General features: G+C 39.0%; 1 protein-coding gene across 1 annotated transcript in view; it reads left to right on the plus strand.

Annotated features, from left to right (window-relative positions):
- Positions 1-15,333, plus strand: part of LOC136861636 (elongation factor-like GTPase 1) — a 279,187-nt gene that overhangs the window by 137,466 nt on the left and 126,388 nt on the right. Inside the window, exons 8-9 of the mRNA XM_067138835.2 lie at positions 2,681-2,816; positions 2,904-3,091. Of these exons, the coding sequence (XP_066994936.2) occupies positions 2,681-2,816; positions 2,904-3,091 (324 nt within the window). The remainder of the gene's footprint in view (positions 1-2,680; positions 2,817-2,903; positions 3,092-15,333) is intronic.

Consider the following 15,333-nt stretch of genomic DNA (forward strand, 5'->3'; position numbering starts at 1 on the left):
TATTGAATAGGTGGATATTAAAAAAATAACACTCGTAACATACTTTGTATTTAAGTGGTATGTTCTGAGCCGTCAGCGGAGAGATGGCGTGGAATGACATTAGTAGATGAATAAGTTTGAGTGGCGTCTTTAAAGGTAGGAAAGATCACAATATGAAGATAAAGTTGGAATTCAAGAGGACAAATTGGGGCAAATATTAATTTATAGAAAGAGGAGTTCGGGATTGGAATAACTTAATAAGTTACCAAGGGAGAGATTCAATAAATTTCCAATTTCTTTGAAATCATTTAAGAAAAGGCTAGGAAAACAACAGATAGGAAATCTGCCACCTGAGCGACTGCCCTAAATGTAGATCAGTATTGATTGATTGATTGATTGATTGATTGATTGATTGATTGATTGATTGATTGATTGATTGATTGATTGATTGATTGATTGTTACGTGTATGTTCACACATAACTCAATATCGTCATCTGTTCGTTATATCTAATTTTTTAACTTCTTCCTGATTTTATTATGTACTGTTTTTGACACTCCTGACAGGTCATGATATAAACTCCTGATCTATGATATTGACTGAGTGACTTGTTTTTAAAAAATCGTGTATTGTGTAGATTTGCACTAAGAACACTCTGTCAACAATATCCACAGCTGCACTCCCCTGAACTGTCTGGATTGCTAGTAAAACTGAGCCAACACTGAACTGCTGAAGCTCATCTGGCATACCTTAAATAGGAAGGCCAGCCCTTCCAGATTCTTCGGACGAGAAGAAAGCTCTGGAACACTCTGGAATTGGAAAGCTCCAGTTTTCTCTTGCACCATCAGGAAGGCCGACAGTAGAGTTAGTTAGTTAGCTTCAAAACACTGTACCAGCACAATCAGCTGCCTTGATACCTCGACACGTCAACGCTTCACTGTTTTGAAGCAGTGAAATTGCTTCATGTGTCGTGTTACGTGAACAGAAACTACATTTGTTTTGTACATGTCAGCTACATCGATGCTCCAAAACAGTGACGGTGCTCTTCTCACCTCTATAGAAACATTCCGCATGACAAATGCCCTTAAGATGAGCCGATACTTGTTAATAGATGCTTCATATTCTGAATCGCAATGCAGGTTTCTAAAAGAACAATGTACTCCGCATGTACTCTTAGTTTAAGACAGAAGAAAGGATATTGTTTTCAAAGCAGGGTCATACTATCACAGAAAGACGCCCCTTGTTTGTCAAATGTAACATTTTCGACAATTATGTTTTTAAACTTCAATTTGAAGTATGTTTTAAAACTGGATTATATCAAGTTGTTACTTTACATATAATACTAACTTTGGACTCTTCTTAGATTTAATTTCTCATTTTATAAACATTCAAATTAGTTCATTTAGTTTGTTTAGTTTATGAACTATCTTACTATGCTTTCGTAACTGGTTTAGGTTGTTTGTTAATGTACATAAAATTGTGATTTCCGACACTTCTTGGATTTCATTACCCATTTTATAATTATTTAAGTTAGTTCATTTACTGTCCGGCTCCATGGCTAAATGGTTAGTGTGCTGGCCTTTGGTCACTGGGGTCCCGGGTTTGATTCCCGGCAGGGTCAGGAATTTTAACCATCATTGGTTAATTTCGCTGGCACAGGGGGTGGATGTGTGTGTTGTCTTCATCATAATTTCATTCTCATCACCACGCAGAGGTCATCTATGGGCGTCAAATCGAAAGACCTGCACCTGGTAAGCTGAAGTCCTTGGACACCTCCCAGCACTAAAAGCCGAACGCCATTTCATTTTTCAGTTCATTTACTTAGACTAGTATTTTACTATATTTTTGTAACTGGATTAGGTTAAGTTTGTTATTGTACATAAAATACATATTTTGAACTCTTCTTAAATTTCATTAATCATTTTATAATTATTTAATTAGTTACTTCTTTAGTGCACTTTTTAACTTTAAAACTTATCCCTTTTAACATCATTCTAAGCGCTTAGTGAAGAAGCAAACACATAATATTACTATATACTAGTACTATTATACTACACATCATCTATTTATCATACTATATTTTGTACATTTGCTCATTAAATATTTCATAAACCTCATATTTTTTGTTATCAGAACATCAAACAGTTTATTCAGTGAACTGAACTTAGCTATGAAGCGTGGTTCATGTTTCGGCATGCCATCGCGGTACACTGCTTCTTATGTAGTCTGTGACAGAAGGTGCCGTGTGTCGACACACTGCTTCCCTATCCCATCGCGAGACACTATCCAGGTACTGCTTGTCTTAAACAGTCCGAGATGAAAGTGTGCTGTGCGTTGACACACTGCTCCGAAGCAATTCGCTGTGCCGTATCGAACATTTCAAAACAGTCAGCAGTGTCACTTTGCCCATCTCTAGCCGACAATGAGGTCACATAGTGGAAACAGAGTGGTGGCAAAGGGGCTGGCCTTGCACACTTGACTTGTCTCTGATCAAGTGCTGAGGAGACTTGGCGCTAACTTAGTGATGTCGCTCGCAAGACCTTAAAATTTAAATGACAGTCACCATCATAATATTTTGTATGGGAACAATTTTTGGCATTGATTCTCAGATTTAATGGATGTTCGTCTTAATTATGGCTTTGTTTGTACTCTAGATAGTGTTAGTTGACTAATGTGGAAAAATGTAAATTGAATGATTTCAGGACAAAGAGAAACTGCAGAAGATATTAACAAGCTTGAACATCCAGCTTAGTACTCGGGATATGCGCCATACTGACAGCAAAGTTCAGCTTCAAGCAGCTTGTTCGCAGTGGTTGCCCCTAGCTACTGCTGTATTAGGTTAGAACTGCTATTTTGTAGTAGAAGATTTCTAAAATGTATAATTACAGTGCTCAATTACTGTGATTTCTTTCTATAATTTTGCAGATATGGTATGTAAGAAACTTCCATGCCCTGCAGAGATATCTGAAGAAAAGGCAGAAAAGCTCATGTGCTCTCATACACAAAGATTTGATAGTTTTCCAAGTGAAACTCAAGCCCTAAAGCCTGCATTTCTTACGTGTTCTAGTGCAGAAAGTGCTCCCCTTATTGTCTTCATCTCCAAAATGTTTCCTGTAAGTATCAGAGGGAAGTTTTAATTTTGTTTTAATTTTTATTAATAACAGGCTTTAATCACAGTTAGAAGATCCCTCATTTGCAGTAACTTATTGAGCCATGACCGTTGGACATCTTTTGTGTAGACCTACCATACAGTGGAAAGAAACAAAAGTTTTCTTTTCATGTAATTAATAATGCTAAAGCCATTAATTTCATTGATGTATTTCTTAATTATTATAGAGGAATGCAAAATGTTCACCATTTTTCTGAACTTCACATTCATTTTATAGGCTAAAATGATTTAACAGAGTCAAAAGACTATTACTTGTATATTGAAATAATTTTTATAGTAATTGTACTTGCAGTAGCATTAATGGAGGTCTTTCTTTGTCTTGTAGTTAGAGTAACAGACTTCAGACTAGGAGGCACCGGCATTGATTTCTGGCTTCTTAACTAAAATAGCATTACTCGCAACAACAAATATAACTCACAAATAACATGATCTGTAAATGTATCACTTTCTAATAGAAATCAGTAACCGTACAACAATACCCTATAATTATATTAATTGCAATTAGAAGACTTAACAATAATTCCAATTATTTACAACACAAAAAAATGAACACTTAAATAAGTGCTTCAGGTAATTGAATTGAGTGAAAGAATGTTAAATGATCATGTCAAAACCTTCACGACATAAAACATAATTGCGCCACTGTATAATTATCCCAGGTTCTCGGCAGCAAATCATGAGATGAATAAGTTACAACATAGCCTCGAATGCATTTGAATATTTTGAATAAAACATGCTCGGTATGATTAAATTGATGAAGTATAAGGCAAACCTTCTAACTATAACTCAAAAATAATCTCTAATGATAGATCACAACATTCTAACTGTAACTTAAAAATAGTCTCTAATGATAGATCACAACATTCTAACTGTAACTTAAAAATAGTCTCTAATGATAAATCACAACACAGTGTTACTCCAACATATCACTTTGGGGAATATTGTCCTATTCCATACAACTCCCAAATTTGAAAGGCTGTATCAAATCTAGGAATGTCGTTCTGTCCCATACGACTGTCATCGACAGGCTCATTTCACACAACAATATTGCAACCATTCACGTAACACCTAATATATAGTTGCTTGCACAGAAACATAATTCGAACACTGTAATTCTAACGTAAAGAGACTATATTCGTTAAACAGCTCATAGATATCTACGACAATCAACCAGTCGGCATAAGGACGAGTCAAAGTCCTTGTTAAATCCACAGACATAAGCGATCACAACTGTATTAGACTATAAAGTAACTTAGCCTAATTAACATGATGACAAATCCTATTTTACAATCACCCAGCAGACAAGATGTAAGTCAAATAACGTCAATCATAAATATACAAATAATGTTAACTTCCCTTCTAAACACTGAAATTACACATTCTATCACAAACAAAATATACTCCAAGAGGAATGAATTAAGTGATACATACATCACTTTTAAATAATTAATTAATTTGCCTTCAGAGCAAAAAAAATAAACTCTTTTACAATTTAATCTACATAAAACAAACTATGTCCCCTAATCACTTCTCGATAATATCCTTTACAAAATTAAGTTTTTATGTATTCATCTTGTTGGTCTCAGTCCATCAGGTTAGGTCAGATTATCAATCCAATTTATCCTTCCATGGTAATGTCAAACGTACCACAGCTAATCTCCATTTCTCCATTGGTGAAAGTCTCTCATTCCATGGTCACCACATTCCATTTGTCTCCCACATCAAATCTGGATGTTCTGCAAAAGTTGACATCCTAGTAAATGGCATCACTTAATATTTGAGTATTCAGTACTCCATTATGATTCAAACCTTTAAACTCTGTTGGTGCAATTTTATTAATGCAGTTACACCACCTGGATACTATTAAACATTAGGAACTTCATTTTATTTGCCCGTATTGAACTGAGATCACAATTGAACTAAAAATCTTGTAGGTTCCACTTTATTCAATACAGATACAATGTTGTTAGATGGTATTTACAACATATATTTTATTGCAGAACTAGTTTCGGTGCTCATTCAGACACCATCATCAGCTGCATAATAAAGTAAGAAAAACTTGGCGATATAACAATGTACAACAGTTCATGAGTTATATTTTTGGGCTTATGCCATGTAAATAATCGTAAACACACTCAACGTTTCAAAAGGAACCTTGCCTTTCTTCATCAGGAGACAAAAGAGAAAAGAAACGACGTATTGATGGTTGCTAGGAGAAAGCAACAAGGAAGCTTCAAATGGTGCCCAAAGATGTAAAGGAGACGCCATTTTAGCCCAGTGCTAGAGACAATAAATAGTAACAGCAAAGCATTACTCTCTAATGTTTCTGATTATAGGTAGCCATGATTCACTGAGGTTGCTTTCTCCTAGCAGCCATCAATACATCGTTTCTTTTCTCTTTTGTCTCCTGATGAAGAAAGGCAAGGTTCCTTTTGAAACGTTGAGTGTGTTTACAATTATTTACACGGCATAAGCCCAAAAATATAACTCATGAATAGTTACATGGGCCGTGAAAGTCTAAATGCTAATAATGTACAACAACATATCGATATAATTAACTCTTTAAGCTTAAAAACTATTTTACAACAAGATAACCCTTGTGAGTCAAAAATATACAAAATCTCATCTCTGGTGATGAGTTGTCTTCATTATTCTGTGATGACTATTATTATATACACTTGTAAAATCAAGTTCATATACAATTTTAAAATTGAAAAATTAGAGTATAGGACTGGATTCAGCTCTGATAAATAAGAGAGATGGGGAAAATAATATTTGCTAACCTAAGGACCAGTTTCATACTAATTCTACTTAAATGATAAGCATCAATACGTTTTAAGAAGAATTTAATGCCTAACTGTGATTTGAAAGGTAAGAAATACGAAATAATTTCAATGAAAATGTAAAATAATTACCCAGCAAGAGTAAATTCATGTCATTGTGTGTTCAGAGTAATTAAATGGAACCAAGAATAAACAAAAAGAAATTAAATAGGTTTAAAACCTTGAATTCAAATCAAATATAGGCCTACCTTCAACAATTAACTGGCTGATAATCATAGTGAAAAATTACAGTGTAGAATTTTGTCCAAGGCCTCCTTCGGAGATCTTATAACCAAATTATTTCAATGTAAACTCATTCACTTACTTTTACAGAAATTTACAATTTATTGTATAACTCTCGGCTACTGCCTATATGTAGGGTAAAAAGGGTTTACACCCTTGATACATGACATTACAAAGCTTGAATGTCTTAATTTGCACCTTAATCACCCGAATACACCATTAAAATACCAAGGTGACACCTAAAAGGAGATAGCTTCACCAAATCACGGAAGCAATACTTCACGTTAAAATGGATAAGACAATGAAGACTGTACGGTCACACCCACACTCAAGTGACAGTTACTGACACAGTCGACAGCAATTACATAATGATAAAATAAGATAAAATGCAAATAAGGAGACAATATAAGCCGAAGCCAAAATTTATGTAACAGTGACAAGAAGCAACTACAATTCAAGCTTTGCAATTTCTACAACTTGTACTGAGTATAGCAATGACCCAAATATTAAATGAAATATAATCTGTTACATAATAATAATAATAATAATAATAATAATAATAATAATAATAATAATAATAATAATAATAATAATTTTTTTTTTTTGCGAGGGAGTGTGGAAAATCTTTCATAAGACGCTTGTGAGGGTCCGCACTCAACAAGTGTGTGGAGATTCTTACCCACTAAAAACCACACTCCCTTTTCCCACGACGTTTATCTCCGCCCCGGAACCGCTCTCGCATTACTTCAGGGCGGATGTCGTGCTTGATGCATCTTGTGCTTCATCTTCCTTCTTCTGCTTTACTATCTGTCGTAATCGTCCAGGTCCTTCTTCTTCTGACGCAGAATATTTTCTACGTAGACTGCCACCTGGTCCCAAGATTCTCGACTTCGTAGCATTACTGACACGATCCCTTCTGGCGTCAATTCTCCGTGCATAACTTCTAAGCATCTTCTTTGTGGCAGCCAATGAACACACACAAAGAAAGTATGTGATACGTCATCGATATCGCCGCAGTATATGCACACCGGACTAGTTGCTAGCCCTAGCCTATGAAGAAATTTTCGGAAGTATCCATGACCTGTCAGGAACTGTGTGAGATAGTAGTTCACTTCACCATGATTTCGGGCAACCCATACGCCCAGAGAAGGTATCAGTCTTTTCGTCCATTTCCCTCTAGAATCATCTTCCCATCTTGTTTGCCATCGTTGCATTCTGCGACTATGAGCCAAAGCCTTTGCCCTTTTCCTTCCTAGCTCTTCTTGTGTGAGCCAAATTTCTTGTCTTTCGAAGGCCAACAAGTCAATGGGAGCTACTGCTGCTACTACTAGAATCGCGGGTTCTGATATTGTGCGATATGCGCAAGCAATTCGTAAAGCTGCTCTCCGTTGTACAGCCGCAATTCTTCTCCGATATTTCACAATTTTTAACGATTCAGCCCAAATTTCCGAACCGTATAGCAGTATCGATTGAACAATTGACATGAGAAGCCGCCTTTTACTAGATATCGGTCCCTTGATATTTCCCATGAGTCTGCTCAGTGCAGTCATGGTTTTCGCTGCCTTATCTGTTACCCGTTGGATGTGGTCCCAATATGTAAGCTTAGTATCAAGCGTTACACCAAGATATTTTGTGCTCCTAGTTGTTTCGATGGCTATCTGTCCGATCTGCATCGGTACAACAGTATTAATCCTTTTCCTCGTCAGGAGGACAATTTCCGTTTTGTGATCTGCGAGTTCTAACTTGTGATTTATCATCCATTCTTTGACACGTCGCATCACCTGATTCAATTTAAATTGAGCCAGCTCTAGGTTACGGGTTACTATCACAGCAGCCACATCATCAGCATAACCCACAAGTTTTACATCTTCTGGCATCTCCAGCCGTAATAAATCATCATACATGATGTTCCAAAGGTGTGGTCCGAGAATTGAGCCTTGCGCTGCACCAGCTGTGAGCCGTTTTCTTCTCTGACCGTCTTCCGTGTCGTATAACAATGTACGGTCTTTCAAATAGTCTCGCAGTATATACATGAGATATTCTGGTAGCTTGAAAGTTTCTTCTAGAGCTTCCAAAATATCACTCCATCTTGCCGAGTTGAAGGCATTTTTAACATCTAGAGTCACAAGAAGCGTCAGTTTCCTAGAATAATGATTACCCGTTTGAGCTCGTTCTGCTGTCTTCACCACTTCCTTCACAGCATCTAGCGTTGAGTGACCTCTGCGAAATCCATGTTGTTGGTCGGATAGGTCGCCAGCTAATCGGACTGCTGCTAGTATTCTCGGTTGTAGAAGCTTCTCTAAACCTTTCCCGGCAGTGTCCAGCATACATAGAGGTCTGTAACCCCCAGTTTTCCCTTTACTGATCAGAACCAATCTAGCTATCTTCCAACGAAAGCTAAAAATTCCCGCTTTCAAACAATGATTATACATTCTCAACAGCAGTTGAGGACATAATTCGGCTGCCACCTTTAGTACTTCTGCTGGAATACCATCTGGACCAGGGGCTTTCTTATTTCTAAGGGAATTAATTGCTGTTATCAATTCTTCAATTGTAAAAGGTGGTACATTGTCTAGTTCTTTCTCGGCCTCATCATCAATCCTCTCTACATGATCAGGGAATAATGTGTGCACTATTTCTTCCATGGTGCGTGGATCCATGATAGGGCTTGGTATCATCCCGAATTTCTTCATGACAATTTTATACCCTAATCCCCATGGATTTTCATCCACTTCCTTGGACATTTCCCACCACTTGTCGGCTTTACTCTTTTTAATTGTATTTCGCAGTCTTTTCTTCATAGTCTTATACTCTACTGAGAGAGCTGCGTCGTTATGTCGTGCTCTTTGTGTCCTTCGTCTGAGTCTCAGGCATTGTTTCCTCAACTCAGCAATTTCTTCATTCCACCAATATGCTGGACGCTTGCCTCTCCGTTGTTTGATTCTGGTCATAGATGCGTCGCATGCTTGCTGAAGGAGTCTCATGGTGTGTTCCACGCATTTATTAGCAATAATGCTTCTTTTGCCTCCGTGACATGTATCCGTCATACAATCCATTCCATTCTGTATTACTTCATGAAATTTTTCTCTGTCCATAGTGGCTATGTTCCATCTTTCTGACTTGGGCGTGGTAATCCTTAGATTCGGAGTCTCTTGAAGTACACGAAAAGTGATATACTGATGATCGCTTCCAGTATATTCTTCAATAATAATAATTATTATAATAATAATAATAATAATAATAATAATAATAATAATAATAATAATAATTTATTTTTTTTTTTTTTTTTTTATTTTTTTTTTTGCGAGGGAGTGTGGAAAATCTTTCATAAGACGCTTGTGAGGGTCCGCACTCAACAAGTGTGTGGAGATTCTTACCCACTAAAAACCACACTCCCTTTTCCCACGACGTTTATCTCCGCCCCGGAACCGCTCTCGCATTACTTCAGGGCGGATGTCGTGCTTAATGCATCTTGTGCTTCATCTTCCTTCTTCTGCTTTACTATCTGTCGTAATCGTCCAGGTCCTTCTTCTTCTGACGCAGAATATTTTCTACGTAGACTGCTACCTGGTCCCAAGATTCTCGACTTCGTAGCATTACTGACACGATCCCTTCTGGCGTCAATTCTCCGTGCATAACTTCTAAGCATCTTCTTTGTGGCAGCCAATGAACACACACAAAGAAAGTATGTGATACGTCATCGATATCGCCGCAGTATATGCACACCGGACTAGTTGCTAGCCCTAGCCTATGAAGAAATTTTCGGAAGTATCCATGACCTGTCAGGAACTGTGTGAGATAGTAGTTCACTTCACCATGATTTCGGGCAACCCATACGCCCAGAGAAGGTATCAGTCTTTTCGTCCATTTCCCTCTAGAATCCTCTTCCCATCTTGTTTGCCATCGTTGCATTCTGCGACTATGAGCCAAAGCCTTTGCCCTTTTCCTTCCTAGCTCTTCTTGTGTGAGCCAAATTTCTTGTCTTTCGAAAGCCAACAAGTCAATGGGAGCTACTGCTGCTACTACTAGAATCGCGGGTTCTGATACTGTGCGATATGCGCAAGCAATTCGTAAAGCTGCTCTCCGTTGTACAGCCGCAATTCTTCTCCGATATTTCACAATTTTTAACGATTCAGCCCAAATTTCCGAACCGTATAGCAGTATCGATTGATCAATTGACATGAGAAGCCGCCTTTTACTAGATATCGGTCCCTTGATATTTCCCATGAGTCTGCTCAGTGCAGTCATGGTTTTCGCTGCCTTATCTGTTACCCGTTGGATGTGGTCCCAATATGTAAGCTTAGTATCAAGCGTTACACCAAGATATTTTGTGCTCCTAGTTGTTTCGATGGCCATCTGTCCGATCTGCATCGGTACAACAGTATTAATCCTTTTCCTCGTCAGGAGGACAATTTCCGTTTTGTGATCTGCGAGTTCTAACTTGTGATTTATCATCCATTCTTTGACACGTCGCATCACCTGATTCAATTTAAATTGAGCCAGCTCTAGGTTACGGGTTACTATCACAGCAGCCACATCATCAGCATAACCCACTAGTTTTACATCTTCTGGCATCTCCAGCCGTAATAAATCATCATACATGATGTTCCAAAGGTGTGGTCCGAGAATTGAGCCTTGCGCTGCACCAGCTGTGAGCCGTTTTCTTCTCTGACCGTCTTCCGTGTCGTATAACAATGTACGGTCTTTCAAATAGTCTCGCAGTATATACATGAGATATTCTGGTAGCTTGAAAGTTTCTTCTAGAGCTTCCAAAATATCACTCCATCTTGCCGAGTTGAAGGCATTTTTAACATCTAGAGTCACAAGAAGCGTCAGTTTCCTAGAATAATGATTACCCGTTTGAGCTCGTTCTGCTGTCTTCACCACTTCCTTCACAGCATCTAGCGTTGAGTGACCTCTGCGAAATCCATGTTGTTGGTCGGATAGGTCGCCAGCTAATCGGACTGCTGCTAGTATTCTCGGTTGTAGAAGCTTCTCTAAACCTTTCCCGGCAGTGTCCAGCATACATAGAGGTCTGTAACCCCCAGTTTTCCCTTTACTGATCAGAACCAATCTAGCTATCTTCCAACGAAAGCTAAAAATTCCCGCTTTCAAACAATGATTATACATTCTCAACAGCAGTTGAGGACATAATTCGGCTGCCACCTTTAGTACTTCTGCTGGAATACCATCTGGACCAGGGGCTTTCTTATTTCTAAGGGAATTAATTGCTGTTATCAATTCTTCAATTGTAAAAGGTGGTACATTGTCTAGTTCTTTCTCGGCCTCATCATCAATCCTCTCTGCATGATCAGGGAATAATGTGTGCACTATTTCTTCCATGGTGCGTGGATCCATAATAGGGCTTGGTATCATCCCGAATTTCTTCATGACAATTTTATACCCTAATCCCCATGGATTTTCATCCACTTCCTTGGACATTTCCCACCACTTGTCGGCTTTACTCTTTTTAATTGTATTTCGCAGTCTTTTCTTCATAGTCTTATACTCTACTGAGAGAGCTGCGTCGTTATGTCGTGCTCTTTGTGTCCTTCGTCTGCTTCGTCTGAGTCGCAGGCATTGTTTCCTCAACTCAGCAATTTCTTCATTCCACCAATATGCTGGACGCTTGCCTCTCCGTTGTTTGATTCTGGTCATAGATGCGTCGCATGCTTGCTGAAGGAGTCTCATGGTGTGTTCCACGCATTTATTAGCAATAATGCTTCTTTTGCCTCCGTGACATGTATCCGTCATACAATCCATTCCATTCTGTATTACTTCATGAAATTTTTCTCTGTCCATAGTGGCTATGTTCCATCTTTCTGACTTGGGCGTGGTAATCCTTAGATTCGGAGTCTCTTGAAGTACACGAAAAGTGATATACTGATGATCGCTTCCAGTATATTCTTCAATTACTCGCCATTCAGTTACCCTAGACGCAATGTCTTCAGAAGCAAAGGTTACATCTGGTATGGTTCCCTGACACCCTGGTCGCCGAAAGGTTGTCACATTACCAACGTTGATAACCATTAATCCCAATCTCGCGACCATCTCCATTGTACGCCGCCCCCTAGAATCTGTTTGAGGCATGTTCCATTCAACTGCTTGAGCATTAAAATCACCAGCAACAACTAGGTTAGTGTTCATCCCTTGCAGAGTATCTTCAAGCCCATCTAGTTTTGTCTGGAAGTCAGAAATAGCCTCGTTCAGGGTAAAATAACAGCTGACAAAAATTACCTTCTCAACTTGGACCCAGACGAAACCATCTCCGCATCCTTGATTTGTAACTGAGTATTTTCCAAGGTCTGGTACCCATATCGCAGCTGTCCCTAGATTGTCTGAAAACCAGCCTGGTTGTTCTCTGTCTTGATATTGTTCGCTGAGAATCAAGATGTCTGCTCCTATCTCATAGATTATCTGCGTCAATAGATCATTGGCAGTTAGACTCCTGTGTATATTGGCTTGAAGGATCTGTACCATTCACCACTGCTTTTTGGCCTTTTCTAGTGCTTCACGAAACACAATACACTTGCCTGAGCCAAGAGCATGATGTCGTTTTGGCTCTTCAACGCCCATATCTGTGCAAATTATGCATCGTGGATTCGTTTTGCATCCTACTGCCTTGTGACCAGCTTCTCCGCACTTAAAGCAGAGCTTACTTCTGTCCAATCCTTTACAGTTTCGTGCTTGATGCCCATATGACAGACATCTAAAGCACCGAGGAACTACGGCCCACCGTCTTACTCTGCAGTATAGCCAGCCTAGTTTAATTTTGCCTATGTCTAACAGCTTTCGTGCCTCGCTATCTTCTATCTCCACGATGGCGAGTTTTTGTCCCCTGCTGTTCGGATTTGTGATTGAGACCTTCAATTCTTGATTAAAATTTTCTAATTCACGTCTTACAGCCTCCTCTACGTCGGAAATAGTGGTGGCACTGTCCATATCCCGAATTTCCAATGTAGTTCTAGGCGTCAAAACCTTTACTTCGCCATCATGTCCAAGAGCGCCTTTAAGTGATTTATTAAAATTGTCTCTATTCTCCTTTTCCGTGGCCTTATTAAATTCAAGAAGAACTGCTCCAGACATAGTTTTCCTGATAGATCTAACACTGGCGCCACTGTCTTCTGGGTTCACCTTGCTGCGGATATCCTTCACAACATCTGCAAAAGTCTTGCCATTCATCGGTTTAATAAGTACGGCTTCTGGGCGGCTTCTTATAGTTGAACGTTTCCGTTGCTCGTTCTTTTTAACAGTTTCAGATACCGGTACTGGTTCAGGTTGAGTACCTTCATCTTCATCTGCCTTCTTCTGCCTCTGTTCCCTCTTCTTCTTCTTCTTGGATAACGCTATTTCCCAGTTATCCTGTTCTACGTTTCTGTTTGCGGTGCTCTGTTCTACTTTCTCTTGATCGGTCAAATCCTTTTGCATTAATGCTCTAGTTGCTTTCCAGGCTTTTCTGTGCGTAGATCCCGCATCTAGGGCTTCCTCCAATTTCCTTAAACCTTGCTGAATTTCAATCTTCATATTTTTCTGCTGAATTGCAAGAATACTTTTCAACAGGCCCCTGGCGATTTCCAGTTGTTCTTCCTCTTTTAGCATATCCTCCATAATTTGTTGAGTGATATCAAGCCTCAGATTCGTTTCCGCATTCTGCTCAATACTTCTGTTGCATGTATCATGTGTGCGCTCCACGTCCATGATATTGTGGCCATGTTCCATAGATGCTGGATTCAAATCCTCAGAGTCGCACTGGATTCCAGCACCCGACATCGTGCCGTGAGTAGGGAGTCCAGCTGGCCGTGACTCAGGTCGCAGAGATATATCTATTCTCTGTTATTTTCTATGACGAAGCTAGGTAACCTTTAAACGCATTTTCACTAACACACAATGTCAATGTCTTGAACTTTTCACCCACTACCGTAGTTTATCCTATTAAATATTGAAAGCACGGATATTAAATATTACTTACACTCACATTCCATGTCAATATCCGGGTGATTACCAACGAAATCTTCGATCATTTCATTTTCTATGATGAAACTAGAACTAGGTAACCTAAAAACGCATTTTCACTAACACACAATGTCAATATCTTGAACTTTTCACCCACTACCGTAGTTTATCCTATTAAATGTTGAAAGCACGGATATTAAATATTACTTATACTCACTTTCCATGTCAATATACGGGTGATTACCAACGAAATCTTCGATCATTTCATGCACAACAGACTTACTGATCTTGTCACTGCCAAGACACCAATAATAATAATAATAATAATAATAATAATAATAATAATAATAATAATAATAATAATAATAATAATAATAATTTTTTTTTTTTTTTTTTTTTTTTTTTACGAGGGAAGTGTGGGAAATCTTTCATTAGACACTTGTGAGGGTCCGCACTTCACAAGCGTGTGAGATTCCTACTCACTAAAACCCACACACCCTTTTCCCACGACGTATATCTCCGCCCCGGAACCGCTCTCGCATTACTTCAGGGCGGTGTCGTGCTAATTTGTTAGGTTTCTTCTTCCTTATTTCTCCTTACTGCTGTTCATGAGCATTCATATCTCTCTTTTTCTGACGCAGGATGCCTTCTACATATACTGCTATCTGATCCCAAGATTCTTGGTTTCGTAGCATCGCCTGCACAATAGTTTCTGGCGTCAACTCTCCTTGCTCAGTATATAAACATCTTCTCTGAGTTGACCAATGATAACAAACGAAAAATGTATGAAATACATCGTCTATATCATTGCAATAAATACACGCCGAGTCGTTCGCTCTACCTACTCTATGTAGAAATTTACGGAAGTATCCGTGACCCGTCAATAGTTGCGTAATGTAAAAGTTAACCTCGCCATGAACTCGGGCAACCCAATCAGCTAGGCGTGGTATCAGCCGCTTAGTCCATTTTCCTCGAGGATCTTCCTCCCATCTTTGCTGCCACCGCTCCATTCGTTGCCTATAAGCTAGCTCCTTAGCGCGCTTCTTTCCGAGCTCTCCGTGAGTTCGCCAGACTTCCTGTCTCTCTAAGGCAAGTAAATCAATTGGTGCTACCGCTGCTATCGTAAGGACCGCAGGTTCGGATACTGTGCGATACGCGCTTGTAATAC

Source organism: Anabrus simplex, chromosome 1, assembly GCF_040414725.1.
Source record: "Anabrus simplex isolate iqAnaSimp1 chromosome 1, ASM4041472v1, whole genome shotgun sequence".
NCBI classification, from domain to species: Eukaryota; Metazoa; Arthropoda; class Insecta; order Orthoptera; family Tettigoniidae; genus Anabrus; species Anabrus simplex.